The sequence below is a fragment of the Colobus angolensis genome, unplaced genomic scaffold (genome assembly GCF_000951035.1).
Source record: "Colobus angolensis palliatus isolate OR3802 unplaced genomic scaffold, Cang.pa_1.0 Scaffold493, whole genome shotgun sequence".
In the NCBI taxonomy this organism is placed as follows: Eukaryota; Metazoa; Chordata; class Mammalia; order Primates; family Cercopithecidae; genus Colobus; species Colobus angolensis.
Window position 1 is genome coordinate 502,422 of NW_012118410.1, and position 23,446 is coordinate 525,867.

A 23,446-nucleotide genomic window follows, 5' to 3' on the forward strand; every position below is an offset into this window, starting at 1 on the left:
TTATTGTATCCCTCTAACTGACTTATACCATTAATACTAGAAAACCTGAATCAAGACCTCTCTCCAGATCCACACAACAGGAGAACCTTGTTTTCATACCTCACATTCTGGAATTCTGAATCACTTACCTAGTCTTTCTCTCTTCCCCATAACCACTGGTTTCTTTCCAACCCTACCTGCTTTCATTCACTACTATACAGAATTGTGTGGCAAGAAAAATGGGCACATTACGGGAAAACAAGCAGAGCTTCTTGTACTAATGATCCTAATTAGTCTCCATGTTCTCCCATTTTGTAGCTCCTAGGAGGTAAAGACGGCAAGCTACAGAATGATATTCCTTAACCATGTTTGCTTAACCCATTCAATTTTTCTTATTTGAGAACTTTAATAAGTACTGAGGGTACAAATCATAGTCTTTATCCTCAAGGATCTCAAAAGTTTAGCAACAAAATTATAAAAGCAATATAACACTTAGGTCTTCAGTTACTCCAAACAGATAAGAATTTTGTAGTTGGCCGGGCGCGGTGGCTCAAGCCTGTAATCCCAGCACTTTGGGAGGCCGAGACGGGTGGATCACGAGGTCAGGAGTTCGAGACCATCCCGGCTAACACGGTGAAACCCCATCTCTACTAAAAAATACAAAAAGCTAGCCGGGCGAGGTGGCTGGCGCCTGTAGTCCCAGCTACTCGAGAGGCTGAGGCAGGAGAATGGTGTAAACCCGGGAGGCAGAGCTTGCAGTGAGCTGAGATCCGGCCACTGCACTCCAGCCCGGGCGACAGAGCAAGACTCCGTTTCAAAAAAAAAAAAAAGAATTTTGTAGGTAAGAATATTACTTGAAAAAAAAACTTTTCAATTATTCTCACAAACATCAGTTCACTTGAAATTTGAGCATGTCCTACACTATTCTTATATGCTCATGCCATTCTTTGATTTCCCTCCTTGCTTATTATACAGTCATACTGAATTCTGTACCTACTTCCTTTTCCTTCAGTTGGGACCATCTTTGGCTGAATTACACAACTATGTTTGGCAGCCTATGCTATACTTCCATCCTAGAGTGTGGAAGGCTTTCAAACAGTCTCAGGTAATAAGAACACATTTATCTGCTCTCTTTACTCCCAAAGCCTGGAAAACCATATGACACACAGTAGACACTCAATGAACGAATGAGTTTTTTTAAAACCTAAGAAACATGTTTTATGTCCAGTAATACCTTTTTTTTTAGTAAGGGTCTCACTCTGTCACCCAGGGTAGAGTGCAGAGGCACAATCATGGCTCACTGAAGCCTCAACCTTCTGGGCTCAAGGGACCCTCCTGCCTCAGCCTCCAGAGTAGCTAGGACTACAGGCACTTGCCACTATGCCTGGCTTTTTTTTTTTTTTTTTTTTGGTGGTAGAGCCAAGGTCTCACTATGTTTCCTTGGCTGGTCTTGAACTTTCGGACTCAAGTTTCCCAAAATGCTGAGATTACATGCATGAGCTACCACGTCCGCTCCAGTCATATCTTCTTAGGTAAGATTAATTCACTTTTCAGAAAACCAATAAAAAGTACACAACAGTGGAAAAATGTTCTAATCCTGTCACTATCAGGAAATTGGACTCGATTTTCTCTAGGATCCATTATGGCCCTTAAAAATCCCATAAATTACATTTCTAGCCCATTCATTTTATCTTCAATGATTTTTTTTTAGGTTATTACAATCACAACAATATTTCCTCTTATTGCTTATTCTTCTTTGTGGGATTTGTACTGGCAGCAAAGTAGAAACAAAAAATAGTAAAGTAAACATGCCATGGGCCTCCAGTCTGTGATAAAGTCTGAGAGTAATGCTCCTGGGCAAGTTTTCACTACTGTCATTACCACTGTGTATTATGAAAACGTCTGACACACATATTCTGACAACCTCTGCTTTTATGAAGAATGAGTATCAAAAGTGGTATATGTTATAAATTATTAATATTTTTTAAGATTATATATCTTTTCAGAGAATCTGTTCATCAATTATTTTCAATGAGGAACACGGCAAAGAAAAGTAATATTACTCTAATCTCTACAGAAGGGACATATTCAATTTTCCAACCTAGGAATGGAAGACTAGAGTACACATAAAATAGAAAGCAACTAGAGAACTGTGATATCCTGTGAGGTTTCTAGAAACACATTTATATCTTGCAAAGTTTAAAGAATAAGGATCGTGATATTTTCTATGAACTACAGTTAGAAATGACAATAAATTATCCTACAATAGTATATGTTTAATTATATAATATTCTGTGAAAGTAAATTTCTTGGAGCAGATATTCTCCTAATAAACCAAGAAAAAAATTTAAGGGAAAACTGTTCCTTCCTACCATACACTACAGTAAAAAAGACAAACCCAAGGGCACAATTTTAGTCCATCAGAAACACCTCTCTTACCATTTCTTTCAGTACATTCTTTTACTTTCAGCAAACAGGGTAATTTAAACCTTTTTAAGTATTTTGATATGCCTTCAAAATGTTGCTACTCTGAATTGCCTTACTACTATGAATAAAAAGTCAGTAGATGATTTTTACTTTTAATGGCCTAAGTCTCGAAGAGATTTAACCATGATTATTTTTCAATAACAAAGTTAAAATCTAAATACCACTGTACTGGGATCAAAGAATATTGATGTAAGCATTTGTGAAGTGAAGAGGATGAGCTTTAGATTAGGACCAATGCTGTCCTTTATTTTGTGTGAACATAAAAACAATTAAAACAAACAAACAAACACTGAGCATCATTAGAAACCTTTGATTTCTTCATCTACACTGTTACGGGGGATAAATGAAAGTCAATAAATGAAAGCGGCAGTACATGATAGATTTATCCCACTAATGATAAAAAAATAAACTGTAAGTAGCAGGTTACTAGGAAAAAATGAAAATATATTAAATGATCTGTAATAACTAAAACAATCTACCTGTGCTATAGTTTTCTCATCTGTGAAACGTCATTTGCATTCTTAACTTGATCAGTAAAGTGTGAGGATCACCTGTAACTTAATTTTTTTATTTTAATTTAATTTTGTTTGGTTTATTTTATTTTATTTATCTGGAGACACAGTCTCACTCTGTCTCCCAGGCTGGTTCAGTGGTGCAATCACAGTTCACTACTACCTCTGCCTCCTGGGTGTGAAAGTGATTCTCGTGTCTCAGTCTCCCAGTAGCTAGGATTACAGGTATGCACCACCATGCCTGGCCAATTTCTGTATTTTTAGTAGAGATGGGGTTTCACCATATTGGCCAGGCTAGTCTTGAACTCCTGGCCTCAAATGATCCGCCTGCCTCAGCCTCCCAAAGTGCTGAGATTACAGGCATGTGCCACCGCACCCGACAAAGCCTTGCATGTTTAAGAATAGACTTTTCAACCATAATTAGACTTCATGGTCTTTTATATTGCTCGTTCTCTTGACCAGTGATAAACTGCTAAGAAGGAAAAACACCATAACTCAAGACCTGGAACTCCAGTTCCTTTCCAAATATTTCACGTAACAGTTTCACAGCCCTGTCTCCAAAGGCAGTGGCAGAACAAAAAGGCAGTGTATTTCCTCATGGTTACACCACAGATCTCAAGATGTTATGACTGCTTTAAAACGACATCCTCTCTATATACAGTAATTAACATGTTTCTTTTCTACCATCTGCCTAAGAATACTGCTACCCAGCCTGTCAAACACTTAAACCAATATTTCTCAATTCTGGCTCTATATCACAAGCATCCACGAAGATTTAAAAACAAAAAATTACAGATGTCATGCCCCTTGCCAGACTCACTGAATCAGAATCTCTAGAGAAGAAATCCAAGCACGTTTGGGCATTGTTTGTACATTTTATTTTTTTCAGCTCCACAAATTAATGTACAGCCATAGTTGAGAAACACTGGGAAACCTTGTGGGCATAAGTATAATTAAGCATTACCTTCCCTAAATAATTTTGTTATATACATATAATCCATTAAATAACTTCTCAGATTTCCTTTTTTTCTAATTGAATAATCATGAATTCCCTATCTCCTTCTAGGTCTTATTTTCCAAATGTTTGATAATTTCCCACTCTCAGCTAAATTAGCTTCTGACTGACTTAATGGAAATATGCTCAAAACAAGTTTAATAAGTCTTTAGCAAAGATTAACATAATGAAGAGCACTTCATTTTGCATATTATGGGCTATGAATGTGCTTGCAATGCAAAGCCTTTGCCAACTGATTAATTACAGTTTTAGAGTACCCCTATTCTATAGTTGCACCTACTTGATAAACGTCAGTTTTAAAACCTCTTTTTGAAGACCACGTATGTTTTCACCAATAAAAATTAACATCAACTTGTTTTCCAGTGTAGTGTGTAAGGAGCATGGAAATCATCATTTTATCTTAACAAGAAGTAAAAAGCTGAACAAACTGGACAATGAACAACTCTTCTTAAAGATCTGTAAGAGAAGTGAGATCACAAGACAAACCACTACCCCCAAACTGGAAAGAAAGACAGATGGATACAGAGAATCACAACTTGCTAAAAGCAGAAACCCATAATCACAAACCTCTGTGAAAACCAGTGTCCGGGTAAGGAAGCAAGCACTGTAACTGAGGAATAGCTGGAGGCTCAAAACAAACAAGTCAGAAAGTCAAAAACTCCAGGGAAACCCAGTCATAGAGATGTCCCCACATCTTTGTAAATTTCACTTCTAAAGCTTGAGCAGGTTCTCTCAATAAATAGTGGAGAAAATTCCCTCACACTACCAGCAGAGGGAAGAGAAAAGGCAATCATTTTTAAATATGCAAGAGCATATTCTGTTCTTAACAACAAGGTCTGCCTTCAGAAATAACAGTTTTACCAGAGACTAACCTGCTGGGGTTTTATCAGAGACCAACTAACCTGAGAGAAGAAAAATCACTCACACCAGTGGGCCCAAGTCTTCCAAGTAGAAGAAGAGAAGTACGCCACTCCAGCCCACTTTAGCCCTCCTATTCCACCTAAATGGGAGCGGGAGGAAGTGTGGGAAGAAGAGATTAAGAAGCACTCCTAAAGTTCACAGTGCAAGAGCGCAGACTCACTAAAAAACTGACAGCTAATGACAGGACTAGAGCACACTTCCCTTCCCCCCACACCATTACCAAAGGCCTATTTACAGCAGTTCCTTTTACTTAGTACATCATGTCCGGTTATCAGGAAAAAATTAAAAGGCAAAAAATACAGTTGGAAGAGATGGAGCAAGCATCAGAATCAGACTTAGAAATGGCAGTAATGTTGGCGTTATCAGACTGGGAATTTAAAACAACCATGATTTATATGCTAAGGGCACTAATGGATAAAGGAGACAATACCAAACAACAGATGGGCAATATAAGCAGAAAGACAGAAATTCTAAGAACCAGTCAAAAAGAAAAGCTAGTGTCCAAAAACACTAACAGAAGTAAAGAATGCCTTTGACAGACTCAATAGTAGTCTGGACAGAGCTAAGGACAGAGTCTCTTAATCTGAGGATACCTCAACAGAAACATCCAAAATTGAAAAGCAAAGAGAAAAAAGACTGGAAAAAACAGAACAGAGTATCTTAGAACAGTGAGACAACAACAAAAGGTGTACATGTAACAGGAAAACCAGGAGAAGTGGGAAGAGAAAGAAACATTTAAAGCAATGACTGCGAATTTCCCCTAAATCAATGTCAGATACCAACCACAAATTCAAGAAGCTAAGAAAATACCAAGCAGAATAAATGCTAAAAAAAAATTTAAAAAATTTAAAAAAAAAGAGCTACACCTAGACATATCACATTCAAATTGCCGAAATGCAAAGATTAAAAAAAAAATCTTGAAGGAAGCCATTGGAAAAACACCTTACCAACAGAGGTGCAGAGATAAAAATTATTTCTGATCTCTCACAAGAAACCATGCAGGCAAAAAGAGAGGGAAATAAAACATTTCAAGTGCAGAAAGTTAAAAAAAAAAAAAACCTGGAATTCTGTGCACTGCAAAATTAGCCTCCAAAACTGAAGGAGCAATAAAAACTTGCTCAAACAAAAACTGACAAAATTTACTGCCAGTTGACCTGCACTGCAAAAAATTTCAGAGTTGTTTTTTTCTTAAAGAAAATAACATAGATCAGAAACTCAGCTCTACATAAAGGAAGACAGCATCAGAGAAATAAATAGAGGCAAAAATAAAAACTTTTCTATTTCTTAATTGTAATAGTTTGTTCAAAATAATGACAACAACAATGTATTCAGTTTATGTATGTTTATATATATAAACACATATGCTTATATACAGGCAGAATGAATGACAGCAATGACATAAGTGATGACAGTAAAGAATTACAATTTCTTCTTATTATAAGGTACTCATATTACCTGTGAAGCAGTATAGTGTTCTTTCAAAGTAGACCCAGATTAATTCTAAATGTATACTGTATATTCTAGAGCAACTATTTAAAAAAATAAAAAAGAAGTATAACTGATATGCTAAGAAACTGATACACTAAGAAAGGAGAGAAAATGTGGAATCATATAATATGCTCAATTAAAAACACAAGAGGCATAAAAAGAATGGGAAACAAAAATAGAAACAAAAACAAGGGCAACAATAGAGAACAGTAACAAATATGGTAGGTATTATTCGAAGTATATTAACATTCACTTTAAACTTCAATGGCCTAAATACATCAATTAAAAGACAGATCATCAAAGTGGGTCTAAAACTAAGACCCAGCTATATACGCTGTCTGTAAGAAATTCACTTTAAATATAAAGACACATATAGGATAAAAGTAAATAGATGAAGAAAGATATGCCATGCTATCACTAATCAAAAGAAAGCAAAGTAGCTATATTAATTTCAGACACAGACTTCAGACCAAGGAAAGTTATCAGAGATAAAGAGGGGCATTACAAAATGAAAAAAGAGTCAATCCTCCACAAAGGCACAACAATCCTTAAGGTGTTTGAGCCTAAGAACAGAGTGTTAAAATATATAAGACAAAAACTCATAAAACTGCAAGGAGAAATATATGAATCTACTATTACAGTTGTAAACCTTAATATCCCTCTATCAGAAATGGACAGATCCAGCAGGCAGAAAAAAAGTGCCAGCAGAGCTGAACTCAACACCACCCTCTACCAACTAGCTATAATGGACATCTACAGACTACGTTATCCAGTAACAGCAAAATACACATTCTTCTCAAACTCGCATGGAACATTAACCAAGATAGACTATATTCTGTGCCATAAAATATATACCTCAAAAAATTTAAAAGAATACAAATTATACAATGGCAGCTCTTGGAACACAATGGAAGTAAACTAAAAATTGGTAACAAAAAGAGAGCCGGAAAATCCCAAAATATGTGGAGATTAAACAAAACAATTCTATTAACACTTGGGTCAAAAAAGATATTACGAGAAAAATTTTTAAATGTTTTGAACTAAATAAAAATGAAAACAACTTACCAAAATTTATGGGAAACACAGAAAACAGTACTTAAAGGAAATTTATAGCATTCAATTCATATATATTAAAGAAGAAACAGCTAAAATCATTCATTTCCACTTTAAGAAACTATCAAAAGAGGAGGAAACTGAATCCAAAGTAAACAGAAGAAAATAAATAATGACAAGAAAGAAATCAGTGAAACTGAATACAGGAGATCAAAGGAGAAAAATCAACTAAAAGCTGCTTCCTTCAAAAAAAAATCAATAAGCTTCTAGCCAGGCTAAGGAAAAAGGAGAGGGGACACAAACTAGTAACATCAGAAATGAAAGACGCACATCACTTTAATTTCCATGGACATTAAAAGGATAATAAAGGAATACTAAAAACAAAGCTATGCCCACAATTTTGATGGCACAGATGAAATGGACCAACTCCTTGAAAGATACAACCTACCAAAAGTCATACAAGAAGAAACAGACAATCTGAATAGGCTTGTATACATTAAAGAAACTGAATCAATTAATAGATTCCCAAAACAGAAAGTACCAGGACCAGATGGGTTGACTGGTGAATTATATCAAATTTCTAGTCTCTTTCAGGAGATAAAAGCAGAGGAAATATATTCTAACTCATTTTATTAGCCCAGCATTACACTAATACAAATACCAAAGGCACTACGAGAAAAGAAAACTAAGATCAATCCCTCTCATGAAGATGGATGCAAAAATTCTCAATAAAATTTTACCAAACTGAATTCAATAATGTATAAAAAGAATCACACAGTATGACCAAATGGGATTTATACTAGGTATGCAAGTCTAGTTCAACATCTGAAAACCAATTAATGTAATCCATTACATTAAAAGGCTAAAAAAGAAAAATCACATGATTATATCAACTGATGCAGAAAATCCAACACTCACTCCAGATAAACACTGTCAGTAAACTAGGAATACAGGGGAAGTTCCTCAATTTGATAAAGAACATCTACATAAAACCTACAGATAACACACTTAATAGCAAGACACTCAAAGCTTCTCCACTGCAATCAGAAACAAGGCAAGGATATCCCTCTCATCACACCTTTCAACACTGTAATGGGAGCACCAGCTAATGCAATGAGCAAAGGAAATAAAATGTATACAGATAGATTAGGAAGAAAGAAAGGAAACTGTCTTTGTTCACTGACAACATGATCAACTATGCAGCTATCAGAAAGAATCAACAGAAAAACTCCTGCAACCAATATGTGATTATAGCAAAGCGGCCACGATATGCAAGCTTAACATATAAAACTCATTCACACCCAGGCGCAGTGGCTCATGCCTGTAAACCCCAGCACTTTGGGAGGTGAGATCACTGGAGTCCAAGAGTTCAAGACAAGCCTGGTTGACATGCCAAAACCCTGTCTCTACAACAAATTTAAAAATTAGTTGGGCGTGGTGGTGTGCGCCTGTGGTCCCAATTACTCAGGAGGCTGAGGTGGAAAGATTGCTTGAACCCAGGAGGTCGAGGATGCAGTGACCTGTGTTTGTGCCACTGCACTCCAGCCTGGAAAACAGAGCAAGACCCTGTCTCTAAAAAAGAAAAAAAAAAGTCAGTCCCTTCCTTATATACCAGAAAAGAACCAGTGGAATTTGAAATAATTAATCTGGAATTATTTGAAATTTATATTAGCACCCCAAAAAATGAAATAGTTAAAATATAAATCTAACAAATATGTACACGATCTACATGAGGAACAGCACAAAACTCTGGACATGAGAATATTCTGTATGATATTATAATGATGAAAGACATGTAATTATATTTTTCTAAACTCATAAATTGTACAAAGAATGAACCCTATCATAAAGACTTTGGATATAAGTGATGTGTCAATGTAGATTCAGTGTACCACTCTGCTGATAATGGAGAAGGTTACAACTGCTTTGGGACAGGCAGTATACAGAATATCTCTGTACCTTCCATTTATTTTTGCTGTGAACCTAAAACTGCACTAAAAGATGAAGTCAATTTAGAAAATATATTAAAAATGAAGACAGCCACATCATCAATAAGAGTAGGCAAAATTAATTTTTACTGCTTACTCAATGCGAATATTCTGCTAATCTCATTTAAGTAAAACTACAAAATGAACTATTTCTGCAGTAAAAATTTAACAAAATGCTAAGAATAACCATGAAAAAATGTGTACATCAACATTTAAAACTTTAAGTCAAGACAATTGTAACATTTTACAAATGTCCAACAGTATCTGAAAATTTAGTCGGTCAACTACTTTCTTTTAATGCGAATAAAACAAGCACTACAACAGAAAATTGTAGCATTCAGACTAATATGTAATTATAGTACTCACTGGGTTGGAATAGGCCTCTAGTTACCTCCTTCCACTATTATTTTTAGTAAAAAATTTATTATTATTTATAAACAAATTAGAGTGGTTGAAAACAATCATTCTTAATATTCACTGTTTTGGAGTTAGGAATATTTTTGAAGAGGCAAAAATGAATTATATTTATTATCACAGGCAATTATTTAGAATGGTTTTTGATATATAAATACACTTTTAAAGGAACCACTTGCTCAAACTACTATTTACTATGTAGTCATAAACAAGAGTGGTCTGGGTTAAATGAACAAGAAAGAATGTAAATTCTCACATGTAAGTAAAAACAGTTTTTTATCCCAGCATCCATTCCCAGATGCCTAATGGCTAAGTTCTTTTCTCAACTATGTTAAGTGAATTTTAAAAGAAAAATACAACACATTATGAAAAATACAGTACAAAGACTGCACAGATGGAAAAAATGTTTCAACTCTTTCCCTTTTCAAAAGACAAAAAGAGATAAACACACAAAAGGAAAAACATTTAGCAGAAAGTACTGCAAAAGCTGATGCCGCCAGATTTATAGTCACCTCTGACACAGTGATGCTGTGAAAAAGCAGAGGTACTGCTATCACAAGAAAAGACTATGTACTTTCAAGAAAGAGCAGGATTAAGCACTCTTCAACAAACAACTTCACCAGGAAAAGCTTCAAAAGTTCCAGACTGTAGTTATTTGGGGGGAAAAAAAAACAAGACCAAACACTATTATTAAAACACCTCCAACTGCTTAAAACTTGATGTTTAACAATAACTACCATGTAAGTTCTAGGACTCATCATATCTTTTACAAATAACAAGCTGTATAAAGCAAACCCTATTTTTCAAATGAAGATTAATATAAAACAAAAACTAACAGCTACTTTTTATTTAAAAACCTTGCTAGGTGAATGTTCACGTTAAAATCATATCTCCAATAAATATAAAGAAATATGCTCAGCATGGTATTTCATTTGTCATATATATATTTACATATACTTCCAAAAGAATACTAGTTGGAGAAATGAAATCAAGTAAAAATTTGCCTCATTTACTAAGTAAAATTATATCTTTATTTACTGCTACTGGAAAAATGCAAAAAGTGGTCAGTGGGCAACTATTAAATATTTTCAAAAAGTAGATATAATTTCAGTTTCCAATTAAATTACCATGTATGTTCTTTCCAACAAGCATGTAATATATCTGATTCTAAAGAAAGCGGCCAAAAATCTGAATTTTCTTCTAGGAGCCTTGTGAATTTTTTGTCTGTTTTGTTTTTTGTTTTTGAGACGGAGTCTCACTCTCTCACGCAGGCTGGAGTGCAGTGGCACTATCTCAGCTCACTGCAACCTCCGCCTCCCAGGTTCAAGTGATTCTCCTGCCACAGCCTCCCGAGTAGCTGGGATTACAGGCACCTGCCACCACGCTTGGCTAATTTTTGTATTTTTAGTAGAGATGGTGTTTCACCATGTTGGTCAGGCTGGTCTCGAACTCCTGACCTCAGGTGATCCGCCTGCCTCAGCCTCCCAAAGCTGGGATTACAGGCGTGAGCAACCGTGCCCAGCCATTAATTTTTGAAAAATACATTATTCATTTTTCAGGTAGTTTTTTCCCAGTTATTTTTGACAAACATCTGTAACATTAAAGAAGCCACAATATTTTAATAAAATGTTTACATTCACTTTTATCTTTAAAGGCATCTATCTAAATGTACTACACATATGTATATGATATTAAGAAAGATATTAAGAAAAAGCTACAAAGGCAAGTATATTTTTAATTAGAATTAGGAAGTCAAGCTAAGCACTTCAATAATTGAGCTAATCATTAAACTACCCTCAAAGGATGCCTAATTAAGCTACTTTTTTTTTTTTTTGAGACAATCTCGCTCTGTCGCCCAGGCTGGAGTGCAGTGGCTAGATCTCAGCTCACTGCAAGCTCCACCTCCCGGGTTCATGCCATTCTCCTGCCTCAGCCTCCCAAGTAGCTGAGACTCCAGGCACCTGCCACCACTCCTGGCTAATTTTTTTTTTTTTTTTTAAGTAGAGACGGGTTTTCACCATGTTAGCCAGGATCCTCTGGATCTCCTGACGTCGTGATCCGCCTGCCTCGGCCTCCCAAAGTGCTGGGATTACAGGCATGAGCCACCGCACCCAGCCTAATTAAGCTACCTTTATTATTATACTAATCATAACTCAATAGAGATAACACCCCCTCACAAGATTAAAAAAAAAAACTATAAAATAATCTACCTTGATATATAGAGTTACTGTGTATTATTAAAAATTACTGATTCTTGGCTAGGCACAGTGGCTCATGCCTATAATGCAAGTACTCTATGAGGCTGAGGTGGGTGGATGGCTTGAGCTCACGAGTTCAAGACCAGTCTGGGCAAAATGACAAAACCCTGTCTCTACAAAAAAATACAAAAACTAGCCAGGCGTGGTGGTGGCTACTTGGGGGACTGAGGTGGGAGGATCCCTTGAGCCTGGGAGGCAGAGGTTGTAGTGAGCCGAGATAGCACCACTATACTCTACCTGGGCAACAGCCAGATCTTGTCTCAAAAAAAAAAAAAAAAATTACTGATTATTTTTAAGACTCTTTTATTTGTGACGAAAGGTTAAATTTCAACTAGCAGCAAGTGCTATTAATGAAATTTAAACACAAAAATGTATTTCTTACTGAACATTCTTCTCTGCATATCCTTTAAAAACAAGCCAGGCTGATAAACTAAAGCAGAGATTGGCAAACTTTGGCCTGTGGGCCAAATCCAGCCAACTGCTTGATTTTATAAATAAAGCTTTATTGACGCACATTTATTCTTCAGATATTGTTTTTGGTTGCATTTGTGCTACATATAAGCAGAGCTTAGTAGTTGTCACAGAGACCACAAAGCCTACCATAATTTGCTATCTAGCCTTATACAGGAAATGTTTGCTGACTCCTAAAGACTTAAATCTCCTTTAAATGTCTGCGCACACGCACATACTCATCCACTCTATGATCCTTACTGAAGGGCATAAAGTTGATCATTTAGGAATCCGTATGTTCTCTCATCTTGATTTTATAATTTATACACTCCTACTATCTAATTTCTGGACTCTTGATAAAAGAGACGATACTGGTTGATTTTGCTGATTTGCATTACTTTGGACTGCACTGTATCTTGTCATATCCTGTAACATTCTTCATAGGTTATTTTAAAAGAAAATGCCACTCCATATTACAGCTATAATTTCCAAAAGGTCTATTTTTAGACATTTAATATCATATATTACTTATAAAGAAATGGCAATATAGAAATCAAAATTTTAAAGGCTCATCTAAGAAAAAGATGGCTAAATAGGTTAGAAGTGGGGATGGAATCAAACCAAAACATATGTCACAAAGACAAAGACACTGGGTTTTAAACATAAGAATTATTTAAACAGAGAAAAGTTTATTCTAGACTTCTAGACTTAAGGAATCACTAAACACATGGCCATTGCGGAACACTGACTGTAAGCAGCCAACTGTGTCAACAATTCTTACCCCTACCTCCTTCATCTCAGCTTACCTTCCCCTCATGGCCAAAAGAAAAAAAGATAAGTTACATGGTAAACAGAACTGGTGTACAAAATGTATTTAAAATATGAGGAAAATAAGAGATTAAACCAACCAACTAGAATTGCCAAATCTGAAAGTAGATGATGGCATTATACTTATTTAAAAATGATAATACAGATACATAGAAGATCATGAAAAAGTCCTTATTTTTATGGCTGCTAATAAAGATCAGAAATGTGTTCAAATTAAAGTACAAAATAATTGTATAGAAACCTGAATGTCTCTACAGGAAGTCTGAGTAATTAAATCAGAAAGCACCATAACTTCTCCTTAGAATAATGTGTGCTGCATATGACTAAGGGAAGAGAAATGTATCAAGTACCTTTTGGCAGTTTTGTATGATTACAGTTTTATTAACTCTTAGTTTATTTCATAAAAATCAAGTCAGTAATCACTTTGTTTTGCTTCCCAAGAACTTTTGTAGAATGACAATATGTTTAAAATCGATCTTAATTCAAATCCAAATCTAAAAGGTATTAATAGTGAAATGCCCTTTTCTCTGTATCAATCTGTTATACTCTTAAACAGATAAACATCTGTTTAGGTCAAACCAAAAAACTGTTTCCTTAATCTGCCATCCCAAAATACCAAGTATACCTTCTGATGATGCTAATATAGCAAATCAGCTCAAGAAACTCTCATTTAAACATCGAAAACAAATACACATTCTGATTATTACTAATTATTACTGCCATATTACTGATATCCTAATTATTAATTTTCTTCTTGTAGCTGGGCACAGTAGCTTGAGCCCAGGAGACCAGCTTTAGCAACATAGTACGACCCCATCTTTGCAAAAAAGAAAAAAGAAAAAGAAAAAAAAAATACACACACACACACAAACACACACACATAAAATTATGTGAGGCAGGTAAGGAGGTTCACATCTGTGGGTCCCAACTATTTGGCAAGCTGAGGCAGGAAGATCATTTGAGCCTGGGAGGTCTAGGCTACAGCGACCTGTGATTGTGCCACTGTATTCCAGAGCGAAACCCTATCTCAAAAAAAAGAAGAAAAAAATTCTTCCTGTAAATAATTGCCTCTTCCAGGGCATAAAGGTAAAGCCAAATTGATCCAACAATTAAGCTTATCTTTTATTTAGTGATACTCAAGCCTATAGTTCAGTTACTTACATGTAAATGCCCAGCAAGTATTACTCCAAGTTATTATACTATAATACTATACAATTACCAAATTTAGTACTCAAATTACATACTAGCAATTCAAGGGAGACAGTCTCTATAATAAATCTCTAAAGATTAATCAGATCATATGATCAGGAATTCAATATTCTTAAGTTAATTTATTTTAATTTTACATCCTGACATTTAACAACCAAGAAAGAAGGTAAATTTTGTTAATAGTGTTAAAAAAAAGTCCTGGTTTCCTATTTCATAATGAAACCTTACCTGTTATACACAGAAAATGCTACAACCCACCATCTTAGTATTCAGTGTGAGCTACTGTTTCAAGAAAGACATTTGTATTAGTTCATTCACATGCTCTTTCCTGGTCCGTCCTGTAAACAAAGGTTTACACTTGTGCCTCTACTGACTTGAATTATGAATGTAGTCAATGGACACAAAGCTGAGGGAGCCACAATGGTATGGAGTCTAATACTTCATTCTCTTTAACAGGAACTCAGGACAATCAACCAGAAGATCCCTCTACAGGAACATAGTCCAAAGAATTCCTAAATCCCCCACAGAAAAAGAAATTCTAAGATCCAAAAGTTGGAAGGATTCTTGGAAATAATACATCCCAATTTCCTCATTTTATAAGAAAGGAAACTGAAGCACAGAGATTTTAGTTCACTTATACAAAGTAAGTCTGAAGATTATTAGAACAAGAATCTCCTAATAATAAGGTAATGGTAATTCTTCCAAAGTGCCTTTACTTTTTCCTTTAGGATGGCAAAATTAAATTGTAATTTCAAATGAATCATACGGAAAACCAAACAGAAAACAAAGAGAATATCCAAAAGAGAAAAAAACTCATCTTACTTAAAGCAGAAAGGCTTACAAAACACGGACTTGATTCTCCAATAGTTAACCTATTCTTTTCAATTCCATGGCTTTTATCACATTTGTTTCCCTCCACAAGAAATCCATTGCAAAATAAACTGTTTCCAAGCAGATTCCATTTCTGGTTGTTCTGAAATAAATGTGCCTATTCCTCCTGCTGCAGTAGTCCATGCTAAGAATCACAACTTACAGCTGATACAGCACTCATTCTTCCTTTTATGCAATGTCCTCTTGAATGAGGAGCTAAGAGTTGAGATATGAGCTGAGTATTTCAAGCTCCTTGTTTCTCCTGCACAACTACAATTCCAAATGACCAAAACTCTTCCATGAACAAAAAGGATGGAGGAGGAGGAAAGTGGCTATGAACAAAAATGATGGGGAGGGAGAAGAGTGGATAAAAATCTGGCGTGGTGGCTCATGCCTGTAATCCCAGCACTTTGGCAAGTTGAGCTCAGGAGTTCAAGACCACCCTGGACAATACAGTGAAACTCTGTCTCCGCCAAAAATAAAACAAAATAGTGGTGGCACACACCTCTGGTCCCAAATACTTGGTAGGTCAAGGTGGGAGGACTGCTTAAGCCCAGAAGGTGGAGGTTGAAGTGAGCTATAATCATGCTACTGCACGCCAGGGTGACAGAGTGAGACCCCGACTCAAAAAAAAACAACAAATAAACAAACAAACAAGAAAAAACACTGGCTAAATTCTAAACTAATTATTTTACTTTTAGCCTATTTCAAACGAAAATCATTTCCAATTTTTTTCATAGTATAATTATGTTTTATAGAATAAAATTAAGTAGCAAGTCAAAATATTCTAATGCTATCTTTTAAGTACAGTACAGAAAGTCATTAATCAATTTAGCATTTACTATATGTAAGAAACTTTCACACACATTAATCTAAGTAGCAATTTTGAAAACTTGTGGTTGAGAAGAACATAACCTTTTTTTTTTGAGATGGAGTCTTGCTGTGTCACCCAGGCTGCAGTGCATTGGCACAATCTTGGCTCACTGCAACCTCTGCCTCCCAGATTCAAGCGATTCTCCTGCCTCAGCCTCCTGAGCAGCTGGGATTATAGGCGCACACCACCATGCCAGGGTAATTTTTCTGTTTTCAGTAGAGATGGAGTTTCACCATGTTGGTCAGGCTGTTCTCAAACTCCTGACCTCGTGACCCACCTGCCTTGGCCTCCCAAAGTGCTGGGATTACAGGCGTGAGCCACCATGCCTGGCAGAATACAACTATTTTAAAAACAAATTCAAAGAAAAGAACAGTGCTTTTCAATATTTTTTCCTCAAAGTTTGTATTAGCTACAAAAATAAACGAAATGGAGGCCTTCCCACACAGTTGCCACTCAGTATTCACTGAGAGAAATGACGGACCTGAAAATTAAAGCCACAGAAAAACTCTCATATGAATAATAATCATGTATTTTAATAATAATGTAATAATCATGTATCCACCAAAATATCCCTTCATGATCGGAAAAGCTACACACACGCATTTTAGTAGAGTTAACCGTGACAATCACCTCACAAGCTAGGTAGCATTATTATTCTTATTCAACTGGTGAAGAACTTGGGCTAAATGCCCAACCAGGGGCACCTGGAAGTGTTTTGGAGGGTCTGGGTTGCCACATTGACAGGGGAGGCAACACGGGCATTTAGTAGGTGGGAGACAAGGATATTAAATATCCTGCAACGCACTGGACAAACCTACAGAATTATCCTGCCCAAAAAGCTACCACTTTGAGAAACACTGACAGAAAATAAATGGACAATGCCAAACAGCTACTAATGACTTTAAACATAAATTCAATAACAAAATCCTGGAAATCACCAAGGACCAGCCAAAAAAACCAAAACCAAACGGTAAAAGTATATCAAATTCTCACATTAAAATAAGAAGTCTAGGCTCCTCTCTCAAAATGATAACACAATAAAAGTTAAAGATAACATAATTTCAAACTCAACATTTCTCTGCCACTTCTTTGCCAAGTTTTTCACTTCGCTTATAATTGCCTCATTACTTTACTTGCAAAACCTTATCATCTTTAGTTACTCCCTAAGATTTTATACAAACAAGTCGAGCCTTTCTCCAAGTCCCATTCTGCCACCCCTGTTTTGGATCCACTTTACTACCTACATGGATTAATAGTTTTCTGTGAGGTTCACTTGGTCCATTCTTTTCATCTATGATACCACTACACCACTAATCATGCTAAAAAATCACACTTTCTTCCTGTCAGCATCTCCTATTACATAACTATAATTCCTAACTGAACATCATGCAGATACCTCAGGTTAATATTCAAGACCCTCAACAGCCTCCTTATTTCTCCTGCTAACTCATTTATTCCAACCAGCCTCTTTAGTATTCCTCCAAACTAGCATAATTCCCTTTTCCATGCTTTTGCCCATACTGTTTTCCTTGCCTAGAATAATTTTCCCACTCCTTCCTCTCTGTCATTCTGAATCCTTATTTACCCATGGATAGAAATGTTCATCAAATGCAACAAATTTACATGTAACCTGACTTTGTGTAATGTCAGTAGAGCCCCAAATAATTCTCTAATTTCGACTGCTTATTTAGTTTCAGTCCTTTGGTTAGAACTGGAAACTTTTTGAAGAGAAGGACCACATTTTCATTTCTTTTGTATTACTCCTCTAGAAGAATACATAGCTACTTGAAATCATAAATTTTTTCCTTGAAGAAATCATTTAATACTGCACCTTCATTTTTATAGTAAGGAAAAAAAACTAATTCAAGGATATGTAATTTTTTAGTGGAAAGAGAGGAACCAAAATTCAGGCCACAATTTATAATCTAATGTTGTCTGACACTCAAGTGCTTGCTAAATCAACTGTAAGGTAAAAAAATCATTTTGTAAACCTGTCTCCAGCAAGCATTATAAAAGACAATCCATGCCTCGTCAAAACAGAGATTGTCTAAGTCACTGTATTTTCCACCAGTCAAGAAGACAATGAATGAGGTTCTTCGATAATAATTTGACAATTCATTTTTAACCTCAAATTTTTACACAAGTTCAGTAAACCTGAAATTCCATTTTTCTGCTCAGTCTTTGAAATATTCACATATAAAATGACCTCACTGTGTTTAGGAAAAAAAAATATTTTAAAAATAATATCAGGGTAACCCATGATTACATTACAGTATGAAGCAATTTGAAATTTTAGTAGTAAATCAGAAGTCTAGATAAAGACAATAGCATTATTAAAAATACCTTCATTCTTCAATCTCATATTCTCTCCAGAAGTCAAGAAGGTTTAGCATTCAGCATATTTATATCATCTGTCATTTCCTATACATTAATGTAGCAAATACGTTTAATTTATTTTGCCTCATTATTTGTTATATCTTATTAAAGAATTCAGATTTTTCATTAATCCTTATCTACAAACATTAGCTATCACATATATCTTTCTTGTCTGGTTTTTTGGTTTTAAACCAGAGTAAATAAATCAATTTAGTAAAGTCTTCTGACATTTAGGAAGACATTCATCAGTTAAACTACATATACATTTGAAATTGTAATAGCCTAATCTTACTTCTGAAAACATCGCCTACTTTTCAATCTGCAAAGAAAATACTTTATCTAGAAGTCCATTTTCTGCTCTAAAATGTGATAACTTTTTAGGATAACTGTGTTACAGACTACAAGAGTCTAACATAAGAAGAGAATAAAGTATCAAAAGAAACCAATTACAATAGGAAAATCTACGAAAGCTCCAAGTTAATATATACACATTTGTAGTATCTGCATGTTAAACCAATGTGGAGATTTGGAATTTAGGTGTCTAGTTTCAAAAATAACAAAGAAAAAGATACTAACATATATCTTAAAGCACATATATGGAAAATGAGATAAAATAAACAGGGCTTAGTCATTTTCTATAAATCAGAACCATAATAAATAAAGCTCATAAGCTCATCTGCTACTTAAACTCAACAGAAGGAATGACTAGGTGGTATTACTGGCAAGCAAGCCAATTTATCACTCTGGAATGTTCATAGAAATCTCATAAAAAGGCAAAGTAGAAAGTAATTTGGTAAATAGTCTTCCAGACTTCCTTCTTAGTAAGGAGGTTCTAAAAAAATTTTACAGTATAATTGCAAACTATGATTACAGGTTCACTTTTATTCACATATTTAACTATAAAAAGTATACCAAAAGTCATATACAAGTGATAATTTTGGCCACCTGATCCTTGATTTTAATTGGCAATTAGCACTAGGCCTAACAATTTACACCTTTTGTGCCATATCAATTACTCAAACGCATTAGGGTAAAAGTGTTGTCTAAGAATCTGGTTTTATAAAATCAGCCCTGCTGGTGGTACTCACTTATAATGATACTAAATTATAAAAGGGCTAGTTTGGCTGTTACAAGGAAAAAAAGTTATTTACCAAAAGAATGTCGAGACCACACTGGGAAAACAGTAAAACCTAAACTCATTTTAAAGAAAAGCAAAATAATGGAAAAATAGCTTATTTAATTCAACTTCACTTTCCTTCTTCTAGTCCAGTTATGCAATTCTTTTGCTGGGAAAAAAAAAGAAACTGCTTTCAGTTCCAAAGAATGCATCTAGATCCAACGCTATACTAGTCTTGTCTACTATAGAGTTTTGCTGAACACTCAGGACCCACACTGACAAAATAACTTCATTGCCGTCTTCACACAACAACCCTAAACTGGATGGTCTTCATCATTGAGTTCAGGAATAAATATACCTAAACAATTGAAGCCAAAAAATATTCTGGTCATAACCATCTAGATATTTGGGCAAGAGCACTTGAGACATACTGTCTCAGAAATTAACAGATTCGGATCTAGCCTGGTCAGATTTTATCGCTTATATAGGTATGACTGCATAGTATTTACTATGTATAGTAGATTTCACTTAGTAACACAGTTCAATAGTCCATCCTAAAACTTCTATTAGCATTTTGAAGACAGCACATTAAATCACAAATAAAACTTGAGGCATTATCTTTATATATATATATATATATCACACAGTACTTCTTTGAAATAATGACTTTAAAATGTAAGTAAAATGCCTGGCACATATTTAACTCAAATGCAGATTCCCTCGCTCCTTCTCAGGAACCAGAAAAATCTAAAATGTAAAGGAGTAAAGCTCCTCCCTTATCCCATATTTCTTTTCTTTCTTTTCTTCCTTTTTTTTTTTGACAATAATAATGTCTATTGAGATCATCTATTGATTTTTTTTCTATTTATCACCAATACATTATTCATTAACATGTAGGAAGTAGATATCCTACAGATGGATGAATCCAAATCTTATTAAGTTTAAAAATAAGAATATATTTCGGTTAAGTATGTTTCAAAGTCACAGTAAAACACATTTCAATATAAAAATAGAAAGTGAGTAGTCTGTACTGTTCTCACTAAAAAATTATCTTGAAAAAAATCTTTTGAAGTATTTGAAAAAAATGCTTGATAAAACTAATATAGTTCATACATGACCAGGAAAATTCTTTCTATACTAGTAGTTTAATGTATAGTAGCCTAACAGTTTTTACAAATACATAACAAATGTAGACTATGAGAGGAAAAACTATATCGAGAGAATAAATTTAACCCTATGCATTTTTCAAGAAAATGCTCTAAAAAATGGTAGAAGTATTAACCATTTATAACTTTATAGAAAATTAATTTGCTGCATTTATCTTCTGCTAATGATTTTTCTACATGGACATATCAAAAACAACCAAATTCAGATTCAAATCCAATCTCTAATTTATTAGAATAGGTCATAAGTTCAATATCCACCATGCATAATATTTTTTAAATTGTCTTTAAATCTCATCCTTAACATACCCCATTCATCAGACCAACAATATAAGCAGATACATTTTTCCTTATAAACTTCTATCTCCTTACAAATAAAATAGTTACTATAACAAAACTTCAGACCTCTCTTTGGATATATGTTTAGCTACTATAAACGAAGAGCTGAGAAACATCACAGCAGTATATGAGCTGAATTATAATCAAGGGAAAAGCCAACACATGATTTCTCATAGTATATATCTGATCACACCAACAGGAAAATAAAAATTTTCTTTGGTACTAATCCTCAGAAGGACTGGGGAGAACAAAGTAGAAGTTAAAAAATAAAATTAAAAAAAGGATACAGCCTTAAAGCACCAGTCTGAGTTCCCACTGCCAGGATCTTCTGTACAGGATCAAAGGCCAGGGCTGAGGGTTGATAGGGAAATCCATGGCGAACAGTCTAGGGATGGGCAAGTGACATCACAGCAACGAAGGCAGCAAGCGAAATTTAAAAATAGAAAAGTCAACAGAGGCGTTAGAATGTAGAACCACTACCACTGATGCAAAACACATACACATGCACTTACTGCTTTTAAAAAAAATAAGTGAAACCTACACTCACAAAGTCATTCACATAGAACCTGAAACAAAAACCTAGTCCAGCAATATACTTTAATTTTGCTTTTCCATACTGGTATTCCATAGAAGAAAATATTTTATTAATATTCCATACTATTACATCCGACACCAAATGACTAAAGTTTGCAATAGTACAAAATTCTGTAAACCCATTAAATGCAATTCATACTTTATTTTGGCAGTATTCATTTCATCATTATTTTACTTGGATGCTAACGCAAGTACTTCTAAGGAAAAGCTGTCATATAATTACTTTAGTCAAGCATTCAGTAGAGCAATAACCAAACCTCTATCCCAACATTTTACACTTGTAACAGAAAGTAGATGAGTACAACATATATTTTTGCAATTTACTATTAAGGCCATAATCATTTTAGGGCATTAGACATATATACATACACACACACACACACACACACACACACACACACACACTTTTAAGAAACTCTGACATACAAATACATGGCTATTTATGAGAAAGGCAGGTATTAACACCGAGACAAATTTGTGTTTCTTATTAAGCAGCTGGTGAATTAATTCGCTGCATCATTCTTTCTGAATTACAGAACGCTATGGTAATCATCGTGCCACTAACAGGCAAAAATCTCAGTACTAACTTTTTAACAAAACAATGATAAAAAGAACCCTACGATTTCATATCGTAAGCCACTCACCACATTTTAAGGGAAAAGTGATGAGCAAAGGTGTGGTAGAACAGGTTTGGCTTTTTGATAAACAACATTCATTAGACACCATTTCCAAAGGAAACTTCGAAGTTGGTGAATCATATTAAAACGCTTGAATATAAAAGCTTCCAGGTTATTACTGGTGGTGTCGGAATACAAATTAAGGGTCGGATAACAGTTTGAAGCAACCTTGAACTGATTGCTGCATGTGCAAAGGGAAGAGAGAAAAATCAACGAGAAGCAGTAAAGGTATCAATCTCCAAAATAACCCACCGAAGAAAGGTTCGCCAGGGGAGGAGCGAGCCTTTTATTAGAGTTATTATTATTATTGGCGTTCTCTTCCCTTGCATTCCCATGTAAAGCCCGAGCAGCCCCCTTAAAACAACCCCAATTTTTCAATGACGGCGTCGCGGGGCTGCGCGCTCCGTTCACCTTGCAGAGCTGAAAGTGCTCGGACTGGAGTGTTTCCTGGATCTCTGGCTCCCGGTTCCCAGGCGGATGCTGCTGCTGCTGCTGCTGCTGCTGCTGCGACGCCGAGGACGAGCTGGCGGTCAGGCCGTCCAGCACCTTCCTGATGTTGAATTTCCTCATGGTCGCGGAGGGGCTCCCCCGCAGCCCAGGAGGGGAGGCACGGGGGTCCCCGGACGGGGCAGACTACCCGGGGCCGAGGGCAGTTTCGACCGCGGAAACGGAGGAGTGGGAGTGTGAGGAGAAGGAGGCAGCTGGGGGGAAGCAAAAGATAATCCGAACAGGAAATACTGCGACGACGAGAGGCGGCCACAAGAACCCCGGGCGGCGACCCCTCTTCCTCCGAGGCCACCGCTGCTTGGCGCGGCTGCTGCGGCGCCGCTTCAG

At 35.6% G+C, this 23,446-nt stretch overlaps 1 protein-coding gene across 3 annotated transcripts in view; it reads right to left on the reverse strand.

The window, feature by feature from the left end:
- Window positions 1-23,439, reverse strand: part of STXBP5 (syntaxin binding protein 5 (tomosyn)) — a 209,368-nt gene extending 185,929 nt beyond the window's left edge. For all 3 annotated transcript variants that reach the window (XM_011959439.1, XM_011959438.1, XM_011959440.1), the window contains exons 1-2: window positions 23,024-23,439; window positions 21,629-21,726 (exon numbers count right to left, since the gene is read on the reverse strand). In XM_011959439.1, coding sequence (XP_011814829.1) covers window positions 21,629-21,726; window positions 23,024-23,182 — 257 coding nt within the window. In that variant the 5' untranslated portion in view covers window positions 23,183-23,439. The remainder of the gene's footprint in view (window positions 1-21,628; window positions 21,727-23,023) is intronic.
- Between the last annotated feature and the right edge of the window lie 7 nt (window positions 23,440-23,446).